The sequence below is a fragment of the Procambarus clarkii genome, chromosome 9 (assembly GCF_040958095.1).
Source record: "Procambarus clarkii isolate CNS0578487 chromosome 9, FALCON_Pclarkii_2.0, whole genome shotgun sequence".
Classification (NCBI taxonomy): Eukaryota; Metazoa; Arthropoda; class Malacostraca; order Decapoda; family Cambaridae; genus Procambarus; species Procambarus clarkii.
This window is the reverse complement of record NC_091158.1, coordinates 10,915,786-10,932,348: the sequence shown is the minus strand read 5'-3', so window position 1 is coordinate 10,932,348 and position 16,563 is coordinate 10,915,786. Positions and strand designations below refer to the sequence as shown.

The 16,563-nt window shown below is 44.8% G+C and overlaps 2 protein-coding genes across 8 annotated transcripts in view; one reads left to right on the top strand and one right to left on the bottom strand.

The window, feature by feature from the left end:
- The window catches only part of LOC123766240 (uncharacterized), a 208,907-nt gene that overhangs the window by 141,330 nt on the left and 51,014 nt on the right, over positions 1-16,563 (bottom strand). The gene's annotated exons all lie outside the window — the stretch shown is intronic.
- Positions 1-16,563, top strand: part of LOC123766245 (coronin-1A) — a 112,364-nt gene that overhangs the window by 83,348 nt on the left and 12,453 nt on the right. For 2 of the 7 annotated variants that reach the window (XM_069321134.1, XM_069321137.1), the window contains one exon: positions 9,130-9,200. The exons of 1 other annotated variant lie outside the window; for it this stretch is intronic. In XM_069321134.1, the coding sequence (XP_069177235.1) occupies positions 9,130-9,180 (51 nt within the window). In that variant the 3' untranslated portion in view covers positions 9,181-9,200. Of the gene's footprint in view, positions 1-9,129; positions 9,201-10,026; positions 10,038-16,563 lie in introns of those variants that run through there. 4 more of the 7 variants (XM_045755284.2, XM_069321136.1, XM_069321138.1 and 1 more) reach the window with 3 other exon arrangements.

Genomic DNA, 16,563 nt, shown 5'->3' with positions numbered 1-16,563 from the left:
TTTGCTCATAGTGATTCCTTCTCTCCTCTAGAGTTCGTAGATTAAGTTCGCTTAACTTGTCCTTGGAGCTTAGTTCTCTTAATTCAGGTGGGCAAAAAGTAAGAGTTGTTGTATGTGAGGTCATGTAATTATTATTTTATTTTTTTATTTTTATTGATATATATACAAAAGTTATTACATTCTTGTACAGCCACTGGCAAGCATAGGGTCCTTAATTCTAATTTTCCCCGGAATATGACCTGCCAAATTGTTTAACAACCAGGTACCCATTCACTGCTGGGTAAACAGAGGCTACAGTTAAGGATTGGTGCCAAGTACATCCTTTACATTCTTGCACAGCCACTGGCAAGTATAGGGTTTCGGGCAAGTTCTTAATTCTAATTTTCCCTGGAATACGACCCGCCAAATTGTTTAACAACCAGGTACCCCATTCACTACTGGGTAAACAGAGGCTACAGTTAAGGATTGGTGCCAAGTACATCCTCCCCGGCAAGGATATAAACTCAGGCCAAAGCGCTCACAAAACGCCAGGCAAGTGTCTTACCACTACGCCATGGGGACTGCACTAAGGTAAGGTACAGTCCTTGTCCTGTTGTCCGACCACCTCAGGACCAAACACGATCTTACAAGGTGACTTGTTATTTGTACAAAAAAACTAAAAATATTAGCAATAAATATTGAAAATCTGTTAAAGCCATGATATGAAGTCAATTTTGAACATTGAAAACTGGTCCGATCCCATATAGTCAATGCTATTAAGATTACACTGTACATTTCTATCAAGCATCACTGATTTGCTCTCCACATTGATGGTATGCCAGGAGGCTTATCTCATAGAAGAATGATTCATGAAACATACTGAATAGCCAGCTTATCCTACTTTGGAAGTTTTACCTTAGTGAATGCCACACTAATTATGTATCGGATGATGTTGGTTTATTTTAGGTTAAGATAAAACTATACTGTAACTGTTAAACCAATCCAAACTTCTGTGCCAGCCTTTTTAAATGCTGAGTAGGATCCTACTGCTAATTTTCTGATAAGATATCAAACAATAATTTGTTGAGATTTGAGTTATGCTTATTTTAATGTTGCTATCTCAACCTCAATCAGATATAATTTACATAGCAAGAAATTTGTATATGGCAGAGTATTGGAGTGATAAATAATTAAAATGCAGCATTTTGTAATGCAGGGAACATTTTAAGTGTTTCTTGCTTGTGACAGAAATATTTGTTAAGACTTGTATGAATCTTTTAGGCTGAGTGTGTTCCTTCCAATTACCTCTCAAGTTGCAAATAGAAGCTGGTTATTTCCTGTGTCATTGACATGGCAGGGGTTGCCTAATGTAGGAATTTTCTTAATTGCTTCAACTACCTTCATGTTTTAAGACATAAGAGGAAGAAGGTAGTTGTCAAAATTTACCACATGCTGGTTTAGCCATCATACAAATATAGCAGTCACCACTTCATTACATTTGCAGACAAGAATGCATAGAAAGAAAGGACTGTATGTGAAAGCACATGCATTTTGCATAGTCTGATATGTACAGTATATAAATATTCTAATTGACCTTATGGTAAATAACATTACATATGTTGATTGTTGAGGGATAGAAACTATTTGGGAGCGGTAATCGATTTTTAAGATATTAATCTCACATTTTAGCAGAATGTTAAGGTAGTTTTGTTTAAACTTATAGAATGCATATGTTTATCAGAAAAAAAAAATTGCCTTAGAATGACTTGGTAATTTATAACAAGTGTGTATGACAGTTCATTGTTTTCCCTTAAATACTTTATGAACAAGAATAAATAGCATTATGAACATATTGTTAGAATTTAGCGTAATTATCGAAGTGCAGTTAAAGGATGAAAGCCACACTCGTGGTGTCCCGTCTTCCTTATATTCTTTGTTATACAGTGCTTTGAATCTACTGATGGTTTGTGATGATGTGTGACTACACTAATGCTCTGTTAGATTGCTGAGCTTATGTTAATTGCTGGAGCACTATAGATGAAAGTGAGATGGATAAATGCACAAATATGGAAATTGTGGTTTAATAAATTAGAAACTACAATCATTGCTGTGTACAGGGAACATTATTGTGTGTTGTGAAGATTGAGTAGTTGCTAAAAAAGAACTAAGTTTAGTGTTTGGAAGAGGGAGCCAATGTCAGTAGAATGTTAACCTGATAGAAAGATTTGGAAATGGTAAATACGTATAATATAATATAATATTTTTTTCAGTATTTAGTAGTGATCAGTAGTGATAAAGGAGACTTTGGGATAAAGAATATTTAAAAAATAGAAGAGTTAAAGCATCAATAACTTGACATACTTTTACTAAGTAAAAATTGTAAGTTTGAGCATAGCACAAAGTACTGATAACACAACCTGTCCTCTCACCTAATACACTGGATTTTAATGGAATCAACTACTCCAACAAAATGGCAAGGTTTTAGTCAAAACTAAAGCATCATAATATTGTCCATTTCAGAGCAGTGGCCTCAATAGATTAGGTGGGTTGCTTAGGTTCATATGTTTCTGGTTAGGCTAAACAATTGCATTTTCTGGGGGGAGTCCCGTCGGCTCCCCAGAGCTATCCAGGCTGAATGGATATGTATATCTTTCTGGCATCAGTCAATGCATGGAGTTCTTGCCTACCGGGGACCACGAGCCAGAACCTGGCCTCCTCTAGAGAGGCACGAGGAGCAATGGTCTATAGAGACCCCCATGTAGTTGGGAGCATTCTATGTCTGCTTTCGACTGGAACAGGCACCCAGAAAGGTAGGCGCCCCAAAACAAACCCCTTTTCTGGTAAAAGTATTGCGACCGAAAGCCAAATAGGTGGATGGAACTCCCCAAACAAAAATTAGCAGACTAGCATGACGTCATAATGTCGCCGCGCTGCTGTCTGCGCAATCCCCCCCTTCTTCCCGAAGGGGAAAGGGGGAACCCCAGACCCATCCGTCGGTGACCCAACCTACAGTTCTTAGGCTGATGGGATCTGGTGCGGTTGTGCCTCTGGCTCCAGTTTTCTGTTACAGTTCTGTGCCTTGTGGTGTGGGCTGTCTGATCATGTGGTGTAGTAGTTGCACGCGGACCTCGGTTAGTTGGCGGCCTATGTCTGAGTTGTTGTTGCTCCGGGGGACTCATGGGGGGGGAGGCCTTCCCGGAAAGGTCATGCCAGAGCTCGGGGTTCTTTTCGTCATGGTAGGCCATTGGTGCCAGATTTGGGACAGGCGCAGCCTACAGTTCCAGCTGTTTCTGGTCGGCGTGGGGATTGCCCTGTTCGCCGCTTTGGTTCTCGCAAGGCGCGTTGGCCCTTTCATGGTTCGTCCCATTCACAGGGTGATTGGGGGGGGGGAAGGGGACTCGCCCTATTTGCTCACTGCCTGGTCCCACGATTCGTGGACTTTTCGGGTCGTTTTGTGCAGCGTGTGGTCGCGTTGAATGGCTCCTCCTACCTTGGAGGGTTTGGGGCTGGCGGGGAAGGCCTCTTCTCTTACGCTCTGTCGTGTCATCTCAGAGTGGGTACGGCTGGGCTGAGCTTTGTCAAAACGACAACGTCCCTCAGGTGGGTTTCCCGCCTGTTTCCGGTCCCGAAACAGGACTGCGTTGACCTCCGGTTCATTCAGGACTTGTCCCGTCTGAACCCGTGGGTTCATTGCCCCTCTTTCTGGATGACTACTCTATCCCATGTCTGTCTTCTGTTGGAGCTGGGAGCTTGGATGATGTCCCTGAACCTCAAGAACGCATATTGGCATGTCCCAGTTCATCCGGGGGTTCAAGGACTGGATCGGTTATGTTGTGGGGGCGTCAAGGTTACTGCTTTCGTTTCTTCCTTTTGGGTTGAATCTGGCACCTCGCTTTTTCACACGTCTTATTCGGGTCGTGGTGACTCGCCTGCGTATGTTAGGTGTTCGGGTTCTGGCCTACCTCAATGACTGTCTGGTTTGGGATCCCAATGAATTCGCATGTCTGCTCACCAGGGATTTGGTTCTTTTCAAGCTCGCCGGGTTCGGGTTCTTGGTGAACTGGAGGAAGTCCCATCTGTTTCCCTCTCAGGTTCGGTCATGGCTGGGTCTGGTTTGGGACGCTCGCACTGCTTCCTTGTCTCTGCCTCCGGCGGTTCTGCTTTGCCTGCGGTCCCGCCTTTGTCTGTTTCTGAGGGGTTCCCGGGTCACGTGGAGTTTGTTCGAGAGTTTGTGCGGGAGTCTGAACTTTGCCATGATGGTCTACCCGCCGGGTCGGGTGTGGCTTCGTCGGCTGTTCTGGTTCCTTCAGGGACGTCCCTTCTGCCTCTCTCGCGACCGTTGGGTTCGGCCTCCGGGGGCTTTGCGTCGGTTACTGCATTGCTGGCTTCCTCTTCGGGTTTTTCAGGGTTGGCGCCTACCTGAGCGCTCGCTTGATGTGTTCACGGACGCGTCGTCTCTTGGCTGGGGCTTTGTGACCAGTGCTCACCAGGCCAGCCAGGGGCAGTGGGATCCGTTCTTCCTTCAGGCTCACAGCATGGTCAGGGAGTTCGCGGCAGTGTGGATATCACTCCGGGGGGTTCGAGTCGCTCGTGGATCGACGATTGGACTGCTCCCTGGTGGTTCATTGCCTGAACCGAGGGGGTTCGATGCGGTCCTTGGCTCTTTGGGGCTGGTTGCTTCGGGTGACTCGTCTGCTGAGTTCTTGGGGTTAGCTCTCCTAGCAATTCACGTCCTGGGGGTGTCCAACATCCTGGTGGACGGCCTGTCTCATTTCCTTCCCCTTTCCATGGAATGGACAGTCGATGCCGACTCTTTTCGTTGGCTGTGCCAGACGTTCGGGACTCCGGACATGGATCTCTAAGCGTCGGCATGGTCGAGGTGACTCCTGGTATACTGTACTTGGTGCCCTTCCTCGACTGGGAGGCCATCGGGGTCGATGCCTTCAGGCAGGACTGGTCGAGGTGGGGTTACCTGTACCTCTTTTTCCCGGTTCAGCTGTTGCTCCAGGTCCTGGCTCGCTTGGAGACTTACCAGGGAAGAGTTGTCCTTCTGGCTCCTTGGTGGCCGGCCCAGCCTTGGTTTCAGGCGCTGCTTGCTCAGTGTCCGAACCCGAGGATCTTTCCGCGGCTCCGCCTTTTTCAGTGAATCGGTCCAGCCCGGTACGAGGCTGGTTCGGTCTTCTCCTTGAATCTTCGCATCTAGAATTTTTGACTCGGGTTTATCATCACTTGTATGGTGCGCTGGTGGCTTTGTTGTTGGTCTCCCACCTGCATGCTTCGTCTCGGCAACATTATGAAGTTTCCTGGTGGTCCTTTCAGTTCTACTTATCACTGCGTAGGTATTCTTCGGTCTCTGATAGGGTTGTTCTGTCCTTTCTCTCTTGGTTGTTCCAGGACCGTCATCTTATGGCGAATACTGTTGCCTCGTATCGTGCGGGGCTGGCAGAGCCGCTTCAGCATGCTTTCGGTGTTGATGTTACTTTTGCCCTGTTCTGTAAGCTGTCTCGGGCGTTGTTTCACCTCCAGCCTGCTCATGTGCCTTCTGAGCCGTCCTGGTCTTTGGACCGGATGATCTCGTTTCTCTCTCTTGTTTTTCTAAAGCTCTTTTCCTGTTGGCATTGGCCTCTGGGGGTCGGATCGGGGAGCTTCATGCTCTCCGGCGCTGGGGTTTCTGCTCCTTTGGTCCTGGTGGTCGTTTTGTTCGGTTGCAGCCGTCTCCTTTTTTTCTGGTGAAGAATGAAATGGCTGCATTTCGGAGGGGGGCCTTGGGTTGTTGATACTTGGTTGGACAGACCGGGGGTGCATCATGTGTTGTGTCCGGTTGTGGCTCTCCGCCGTTATTTGCGCACCACGTCTTCGGTGGCCTGGATGCGCTTTGGGTTGACCCGGTTTCCCTTCTTCCCTGTGCCCGGGCTCGGGTCTCTCAGGTTGTCCACAGGGTTATTAAGTCTAGCCAGCATGTGGTTTCAGCCCTGTGACCATGACCTGCGTAAGTTTGATGCTTTGGCTGCCATCTTTGACAACATGTCTTGGGTTGACATTCGGGGGGCGGGGTTTTTAGTGGTCGAACAGGGTCTTGGCTGCTCGCTACCTGGTGAATGTTCCGGGGCCAGGTAGGGCCTGCATTGCCTTGGGTCGGCGGTTCCAGCTAGTTGTCTCGACTTCGTGTTAACGAGTGAGGACAAACCACCTCCTGGGTAAGTCCCTGTTTTTCCTTATCTTTAGGGTAGTTAGCTCCGGGGAGCTGACAGGGCTTCCCCCAGAAAACCAGTGTTAAATGTAATGAAACGCCATTTTCTGGGTGAGTCCTGGAGACTCCCTGGCATCCCTCCCTTCCTTCGGTCGGTGGTGTTTTTTCGCACTTTTTGACATCCAGTCTAAGAACTGTAGGTTGGGTATGGGGCTTCCCCTTTCTCCTCCAAGGGAGGGGGTTGCGCAGACAGTGGCGTGGCAACATAATGACGTCATGCTAGTTTGCTGATTTTTGTTTGGGGAGTTCTGTCCAGCTGTTTGGCTTTCGGTCGTAATACTTTTACCAGAATAGGGGTTTGTTTTGAGGCGCCTACCTTTCTGGGTGCCTGTCCCAGTCGATGGCAGACATACAATGCTCCCAACCACATGGGGGTCTCTATAGGCCAGTGCTCCTCGTGCCTCTCTAGAGGGGGTCAGATTGTGGCTCGTGGTCCCCGGTAGGCAAGAACTCCATGCATTGACTGATGCCAGAAAGATATACATTCCATTCAGCCTGGATAGCTCCGGGAAGCCTCCGAACTCGCCCAGAAAACAATGTTTCATTACATTCAACTGTGGTTTTTACAGTGTGTCAAATCATGAGAACAGACAGGATAACAATACACAGAAAAATCTAGTTGAAAATAGACTTTATTAGTATTATAAAGCACAACGATATACACAGTGAAGTCTTTAAATTTTATTAAAAAGATGTGTGTTAAAAGTAATGTAAGATGTTCAAGAAGGATTATGTTGATTAGAAAAATAGGAAATTGACTTGTAAAGGTTTATACTACTGTACTAAAGTGGGCTATAGTTATTTGCTCACTTCATTTCTCCAAGAAATTTTCCTTCTAACTCATTAACCCTTAGACCGTGCAGTACATACATATATGATTTGACAAAAAATAATTTAAGATAAGTTTTTAAAACTTGCACAAACACTCTCCCATTTTTTTTGCATAATCAATTAGGCATATGCTCCAACTTTGTCTAAATGATCACAGCATAACTTGAAAAACTAGAGAATCAAAATTAATTTTAAAATTGAATATTGAAAACTTAAGATTTTCAATTCAGAATAAAAAGTATGAACTATAATTAATTGTTCATTTAATGTTATTATCCTCTCAGAAAAGCATATGATCTTAATTTTCATTAAATTAGAATATAGGTTTTTAGTATAGTTTACTGTAAAAAAAAAGCGTCAATAGGACATTTGAAATATGCGGCTAATTTGGACCAAAAGAATTATAACTCCAAATGTATAAAGTTTATGAAAAATCCATTCTGATGGGATTGTAGAACAGACAGCAGAGCACACAATGTGTCAAAATAGTGAGAATCAGTTAATAACTGGAATTTTAGAAGCTACTCAAAGTTGAAACTCTGGTTTCAGAGATAATTGAAGCTGAAGTTATCAACAATGAATAAAGGTATTTTTAATTTGTTAATTTAATTGTATGTTTTAATAAATATTGTTTGGGATTCGTACTCGAATATGTGAAAGTTGTAGGTCAAGATGTGTTGAAATGAAGTCAAGAAAAAAAAACACAAATTACAGGGATAATTATAATAAATATAATGATTTAGGGGATATATTTAGGGTATCCTTTATATAAGTGAAAAAGCTTTAACCACTGCACTGCGCAAAGCGCCTTTAGGCGCTCAGAGAGTTGTGCTTTTTGTTTTTTAATTTGGCTATATTTTAATGTTTTTTAATGTTTTCATTACTATTTGTGTTTTGAAATGGAAATAGTTGACTTTGGAAACATTTTGACAAAAAATTTACCTGAACATTTGTAAAAATAACTAAAATATGTCCTTGACAATTGCACCAAGACGTTTTTGCCGAAAATAGGTGAGCAGTGCAAGGGTTAATATGGTCCCTAATCATCAAAACAACCTAAAGAGACAAAGAAAATAGAGTTTGAAATCAGAGTAAAAAACTCAGTAAAAAAAAAAAAATTAAGTCCTAAATTTTGCTAGTTGTGACTGACTAATTTGTTGACCAATTTCATTCTATCTTCACATAGTTATGGAAACATATGCATTCTCAAGAATGTAAAGGTTAAAACAGATCAGATAATAAACAAAGGAGAAAAAATAACTAAAAGCTTAAAAAAAAATATTTCCCATAAAAAAATATTTTTGGGACATTGATGAAAGTAACATACTGTATATTAACATTGGACAATATATTTATATGATATATAACAAAAGAGATCATAATAACATAGTTATTAGTTATGTTTTGTGTTGTTATGTATTACTCAGGCAATGATATAAAGGCACTAACTGCATATCCACTTTGTGGACACTTCTTACTACTATTCTTCTTCTTTGAGCATAGGACAGGTTTTTGCATTTCTTTATTACTGCATTAATCCATCAGTTACAGTTATTAGGAGCTGTTCTTGTTATCAATAAAACGTTCTTATTTTTCAAAAGCTCGTCTAAAATCAATTTCTGAAAATGTTTTTGAGAGTTTCATGGCACTGAAGCCAATAAGTTGGAGATTTGTTGAACATTTTTAAGTTATGTTTACATAATTTGAATATTTTTCGATGTTATGCCCCATAAATTCGCAGTAATATGTGCGGTCTAAGGGTTAAAATAAGTAAATGAAATAAAATACGTATATATATGTCCAGTATGAGACATACAAGTGTTTAGATTGTCTGACATGCTATTGGAATTAACAACATCAAATTAGTTAATTTTGCCATTTGGCTGTCAGTAACTACTAATAAGGTACAGTACTGCATTATGACCTTTTGATTATATTTTTTGCTGTTGAATTCATATAAGTTCAACATATTCACCATGATGAATGTACTTGTGATGAACAAGTGATTACACTGCTACCCTTTATTAATACCAAAACTCAATTGGTTTCTGTTGCTTTCTAAACGGCAGTCCAACCCCAATGAATCACAGGAACCAGCTGCAGAAGAAGGTGATCTGTAGGCTAAGGTTGTCCCAAGGTCTTGCTGCATGGATGGATATGTTATAAGCTTCAGTTTTTCTTTGCTTTTTCATCAGAAGATTATATCACTGGAAATTACCTAGTTAATATTTCATAACATTTAATATATTCCAGTCATAAAGTTTTTTGTTAAACATCACTGCAGTTATCATGTGTGTACAGTATATAAAATACTCTTCTGATGTCCATTAGCTTTTGCAAGTTACAGGTATGCATGATTGTTTCTTTCATAACTGTATATATGTATATACATTATTTTATATTTGCTCTGTATTCATGTTATGTATTTTAATTAAGTTGAGAATATTCAAAATAATTTTAGAATCTGCCTAATATACAGTATTTGCTTTTTTTCTCATAAACATTAAACAAAACATAAACATATTAGGAGTGCATTAACTATTTTAAATTAATGAATAGAACCAACTTTTCTGGGGGTGAGCCCCTTCGGCTCCCCAGAGCGATCCAGGCTGACATGGATATTATTAGCTTTCTAGCAGCGGTTAAAGTGCATGGAGTTCGGGCTACCAGGGACCACGAGCCAGAACCTGGTCCCCCTCAGATGAGGCACGAGAAACAATGGCCTATAGAAATCCAAGTGTGGTTGGGAGCATTCTATGTCTGCCATCTACTGGATCTGGCACCCAAAAAGGTAAGCCCCCTAAAACAAACCCCCATTCTGGTGAAATATTGCTACTGACAGCTGAGCGAGTGGACAGAACTCCCCAAACGAAACGTAGCAAACGAGCATGACGTCATCACGTTGCCGCACCGCTGTCTGTGCAACCCCCGCCCCCCTCCACTGGAGGGGGAAGGGGAAACCCTAGACCCTCATGCCGTTGATCAAATTGACAGTTCTTGGCTGATGTGATACTGGCAGATCATGTGCCTCTGGCTCCTGAATTTGTCTCAGTTTTTGTGCCTTGTGGCATGGTCTGTCTCAACAGGTGGTGTGTGAGCCAGGAGTAATATTCTATGGTACTCGGGCTGCATGCACCTAGGGTTTCCTTCCCTAGGTGCCAAGTAACTACTGCCCTTGGGGCTTTGGGCCACCTTCCACAAGTCGCCTTGGGATCTACCTTCACTGTGTCTCTTACTGCTCGGTACTTGGCTGCCCTTGGAGTCAGCTGGGGTTTCTGTTGCCCTTGTTTGCCTCTGGGTGGGAGGTAGTTTTTGTCACTGGTAAGGGCACAGGGTACTTTACTGCTAATTATCACCTCTTATAGTGTCCAGCTCTGTTCCATCTGGTTACGTTGTCTTCTTGCAGGGTTCTTCTTTTGTTTTGTTTTCCTGCCTGGTGGGGGTCTGCCTTTGGTTGGTTGCTCCCTATCTATACTTGGCGTGTCTTTATTTAGATATATCTGTGTTCTTGGTGGTACCCCCTGCTAGGCCCCACGAGTGGACACATCTCGGGGGTTCAGCTTTTAGAAGTTGGGGTGATGTAGCTTCATGTGCAGGTTCCTTCCCTTTTGACTGCATTGGTCGCTGAGGATTTGCGTACATGTGGCCTGCTGGCTTTGGCCCTGCGTTTCTTCTCACTCCTTGAGCTGTCCTCGGACTTGTTTGAAGTGGATGTGGAGGAGCTTGGGGCTGACTCTGGGTCTGGTGCGTTGCCCTTGGCAGCATGTGCATCATCTGCATTAATGAAGCTGTTTGCGCCGCTCTTGTGGGATGTGGTTTTGTGATTTTTTTGCTTCTCGACTCGTGTGTTGGCAGACTGTGCTCACTTCTTCCTTGGAATCTGCTTGAGCCCTGGCTCTTAGACAATCTTCCCCTTTTTGTCCGTTGCTGTTGTGCAGTATCGGCAGGCAGCTTTGACTAGTTGCTGTCCTATGTAGGATTTGTTGGTCTTCCTGGGGGCTCGTGTGGTGCCTTCCCGGCGGGGTCGTGCCAGGACTCGGGGTTCTTCCTGTTGTGGTAGGCCAGTGGTGTCAGACTTGGCACCGGTGCAGCCTTTGGTGTCATCTGTTTCTGTTCAGCGCAGGGATCACCCTGTGCGCTGTTTAGGTGCTCGAAAGGCACGTTGGCCCTTTTGCGGTTCATCCCAATGACGGGGCAGTGGGGGTGGGAGGCTCACTCTATTTGCTCATGCTTAGTCCCACGATTTGTGGGTCTTTTGGGTTGTTTTGTACTGTATACGGTGGCATTGTGCACGACAGGCAGAGGCGCCACACACCAGCAGCCTGACACGACAGGCAGAGTCGCCACACCAGCAGCCTGACATGACAGGCAGAGGCGCCACACACCACTCCTCATTCGGGGGGTTCAGGGCTGGCTGAGCAGGCACTCTGTCGGGTCATCTTAGAGTGGATTTGCTTGGGCGTGGTCGAAACGTCCTTGTCCCTCAGGTGGGTTTCCTGCCTGTTTCTGGTCCCTAAATGGGACTGCACAGACCTCTGGTTCATTCTAGACTTGTCCGGTCTGAAGGTAGGTTTTTTCCCCTCATTTTGGATGGCGACTCTGTCCCAGGTCCATCTTCTGTTGGAGCCGTATGCTTGGATGGTGTCCGTAGACCTTAAGGACATGTATTGACACGTCTCAATTCATCCGAGGTTCAGGGACTGGCTCGATTTTGTTGTGGGGAGTCAAGGTTACTGCTTTCGTTGTTTTCTATTCAGCTTGAATCCGGCACCTCACGTTTTCACATGCCTTACTTGGGTCGTGGTGGCCCGCCTGCGGGTTTTGGCTTATCTCAACAATTGGCTGGTTTAGGCTCCCAGCCAGTCCTCGTGTCTGCTCGCCAGGGATTTGGTTGTTTCCCAGCTCACCAGGTTCGGGTTCTTGGTAAGCTGGCGGAAGTCCCATCTGGTTTCCTCTCAGGTTCGGTCTTGGCTGGGTCTTGTGTGGGACACTCGGACGGCTTCCTTACCTCTTCCTCCGGCGGCTCTGCTTCACCTGCATTCCCGCCTTCATCTGTTCCTGAGGCGGTTGCTCGAGGGTTTGTGCGGGAGTCTAAACTTCGCCGTGATGGTCTACTCGTTGAGTTGGGTGTGGCTTTGTCGGCTGTTCTGGTTCCTTCGGGGACGTCCCTTCCGCCTCTCTTGCAACTGCTGGGTTCGGTCACCTGGGGCCTTGTGTCGGTTGCTGCATCGCTGGCTTCCTCTTCGTTTTTTTGGGGTTCAGTGCCTTGGCGCCTACCTGAGCCCCTCACTGGGTGTGTTCACAGGATGCGTTTTCTCTGGGCTGGGGCTTTGTGACCAGCGCTCACCAGGCCGGCCAGGGACGGTGGGGTCCATCCTTCCGTCAGGCTCACAGCACAGTGTGGGACTTCGTGGCTGTGTGGATGTAGCTCTGGAGGACTCGGGTCGCTCGTGGATCGACGATCAGACTCCGTTCGGACTGTTTCCCGGTGGTTCATTGCCTGAACCGAGGGGGTTTGCTGTGGTCCTTGACTCTTTGGGGATGATCGCTTCAGGTGACTAGTCTGCTGAGTTCTTGGGGTTTGACTCTCCTGGCAGTTCACGTTTGGTGGTGTCCAATGTCCTGGCGGACACGGAATGGACGGTCGACACAGACTTGTTCAATTGGCTCTGCCGAACTTTTGGGCCTCCAGAAGTGGATCTCTTCGCGTCGGTGTGGTTGAGGCGTCTCCCGGTATACATGTGCCCTTCCCTGAAGCAAGGATTGTCAGGGTTGACACCTTCAGGCTGGACTGGGCGAGGTGGGGCTACCTATACCTCCTTTTCCCAGTTCAGCTGTTGCTTCAGGTCCTGGCTCACTTGGAGACTTACCAGGGAAGAGTTGTCCTTCTGGCTCCTTGGTGGCGGGCCCAACCTTGGTTTCAGGCACAGCTTGCTCGGTGTCCAAACCCGAGGGTCTTACCACGGCTCCGCCTCTTTTAACAGATAGGTCCAGTCCAGCACGCGGCTGGTTCGTTCTTCTCCTCAAGTACCTTTGCGTCTGGAGTTTCTGACTTTGGTTTATTATTACTTGTATGGTGTGCTGGTGGCTTCGTTGTTGGTCTCCCACCTGCGTGCTTCATCTCGGCAGCAGTATGAAGTTTCCTGGCGGTCCTTCTGGTTTTTCCTATCACTGCGTAGGTGTACTTCGGTCTCTGATAGGGTTGTTCTGTCCTTCCTTTCGTGGTTGTTTCAGGACCATCATCTTATGCCGAATACTCTCGCTTCTTATCGCGTGGCGCTGGCAGAGTCGCTCGAGCTACTGGCATTCGGTATAGATGTTACGTCTGCTCCGTTCCGCAAGCTGTCTCACAGCTTGCGGTACTGGTAGGTTTGTTCGATTGCAGCCTCTCCTTTTCTGGCAAAGAATGAGACTGCTGCTTTCCGGAGGGGTCCTTGGGTTGTTGATGCTTGGTTGGTCAGGACAGAGGTGCATCATGTGTTGTGTCCGGTTGCGGCTCTCTGCAGTTATTTGCGAGTCACGGCTTCGGTGGCCAGGGATGCGCTTTGGGTTGACACGGTTTCCCTCTTTTCCACGTTCCCGGGCTCAGGTCTGCCAGTCTAGCCAGCCTGCAGTCTATCCTCATGCTCACAATGTTCGTAAGTTTGCTGCTTTGGCTGATGTCTTTGCCAACATGTCTTGGGTTGACATTTGAGCACGGGAATTTTGGAAGTCGAACATGGTCCTGACCACTCGCTACCTTGTCAATGTCCCTGGGCCTGGTAGGGCCTGCATTGCATTGGGTCGGCGGTTGCAGCCAGTTGTCTCGACTTCGCGTTGGGTAGTGAGGACTGAACGCCACCCGGGTGAGTCCCTGTTTTTCCTTGTCTTTAGGCAGTTGGCTTTGGGGAGCCAAAGGAACTCCCCCCCCCGTCCCCAGAAAACCAGGGTTGAATGTAATGAAACGCCATTTTCTGGGTGATTCCCTGAGGCTCCCCGGCCTCCTTCCCTCCCTCTGGTCGGTTCTTTTTCGCATGTTTTTGACATCCAGCCTAAGAACTGTTGGTTGGGTTGCATGCGCGAGAGTCTGGGGCTTTCCCCTTTCCCCACCCAGGGAGGGGGATGTGCAGACAGCGGTGCAGCAACGTGATGACGTCATGCTCGTTTGCTACTTTTCATTTGGAGAGTTCTGTCCACTTGTTCATCTTTCGGTAGCAATATTTTCACCAGAAAAGGGTTTCTTTTGGGGCACCTACCTTTCTGGGTGCCAGACCCGGTCGATGGCAGAAATAGAATGCTCCCAACCACACGGGGGTTTCTATAGGCCATTGCTCCTCAGTGCCTCATCTGAGGGGGCCAGGTTCTGGCTTCGTGGTCCCCAGTAGGCCGAACTCCATGCACTTTGACTGATGCCAGAAAGCTAATAATATCCTATGCCTGCCTTGATAGCTCCGGGGAGTCCTTCGGGACTCACCCAGAAAATGACGTTTCATTACATTCAACGCTAGTTTTTTAAAGTTCCTTAAAAGTGAAGATGAAGTAGGTTTCAACAGAATATTTATAAATTGTTATTTATATTTAGGGATCTTAATCATAAATTATTGTTAAACAAATGCTTGATTTACTAGTAGTGTATAATGCACAGTTAAAATTTTGCAGTCTGTTATTTTACTTAACAAAACTATTTCTAGATATTTAAAATTTGTAGAATGTAGCACAAAGTGTTACCAACAGTGTAAGGAAACTGCAAGAAGAGTGTAGACTTTATATGTTGATGACATTTCACCTGCCATTTACAAATAATGTGTTTAGCTGTATTGGCATTACCTAATACCACCATCTAATGATTGGTGTTGAGTGTTTTAATGCTTCTCTATTGCAGCCAGAAATAACTCCTGTGTGAATCAGGATGCATGTTTGTTGAAAATCAAAATCAGAGGATAAAAAAGCAGTTGATGAAACCCTCTAGTCATATTAGAACAGTTATGCCCCACCAAGGTACTATAATTGATGATCATATATAAAGCCGGTGCTGAATGGCCACTTGGCTCTTGGCCCCCTTAGCTTAAACCCTATAACAACCAAATACCCAAATACCCAGACTATACATGTTTCCTTTGAACACTGTTGGCTTCATCAACAATTACAAGGATATATTGTACAACTTTACTTTGTTTAGTTAGATATTTTGCTATTTGATTTGGCCATGTGTAGTAAATTAGCCATACATTAATATATTTCAGAGTAGACTCGGTATAGAGCTATCTGGACACTCCTACAATATTTGTCTTGTTAGTATAGTCATCAAAGCAGTGGCATACAGTATTTTAACTCTTTGCATCTGGAGGACTTCTATTTACATTTGTGCATGTGAAGAAAATTTACATCTGTTCGATTTCCCACATTATTTTCAACTCTGATCATTTTGTTTCATTACACATAATTTTAATACACATGCTATTCATTAAAAAAAAAATACTTTCATTTATCATCTGCCTTACAACAGTAAATTGCAGGATTCCATAGTGCAACATTTAACCCTTGTAGGGTGCAAATCATATACTGTATATATTGTTTCATAAACAGTCTTTCCTCTTTTGTCCCATCTAGAGTTCATTCTATACTTTGTTGATGAGCTCACCATCATTTTCCTTTGCATTACTGATCTTTCCTCAAAAGCCATTTCTATACTTGAAATCTTGATGTATACCGCTTGGGGTGCAGATTGATGAACACTTCAATTTGCACTCAGTTTATGGTCTACCTACCTACCTACTGTACTTACCTGTTGTTGGTTCCAGGGATCAACATCCCCATGGCCTGGTCTACTGGCCAGGCCTCCTGGTTGGTGGGTAAACTAGAGTTTACCCACTTCAATTCTTCTCGTGTTTTCATTACCTTCTCTTGCATCTTGCATTATATATTTGTGAAGATTGGTAGGGATATGAGAACAACAAGCTGGAATATGAGGATGGGTTGTAGGAAGTGCCAACCACTTAGACCATCAGGGATCAAAAACTGACCCTGTATGAAGTGAAACAACTAACACTTGGCCAAATTGATCAGTGCAAAATAACTGCTACTGCACTAATCTTCTTGACCTCTCCAGGTCAATAGAGGTGTCGTAAACGCTAACCACAGAATTGTTCTGAATCCAACATTAACCCAACTATATCTCATTTGCCTTATGAATAGTTTACTTCCCACAATCTACTTTTCTACACCCAGACCCTTGAGTCATATCATTAGGTTTGTACTGGAACCCTCCTTAGAGAACATACGGAAAGTGATTATAGGCTGTCGAGCTTTCTAATTTAATTATATAAAATAGACTAAACATAATTAACAATTTGACAATCCCAACTTAGTTAATCTGACTACCATTGCCAATAAACATACTGAACCTAACTGATCACCATCCACGCTTGTCCACAAAGCCTATGTCTGTAACTCTGAATCATCACTGCAACACCCTACTCCCGGTTAGTCTCTCGTACAACATTCACACCATACAGACTCAATTT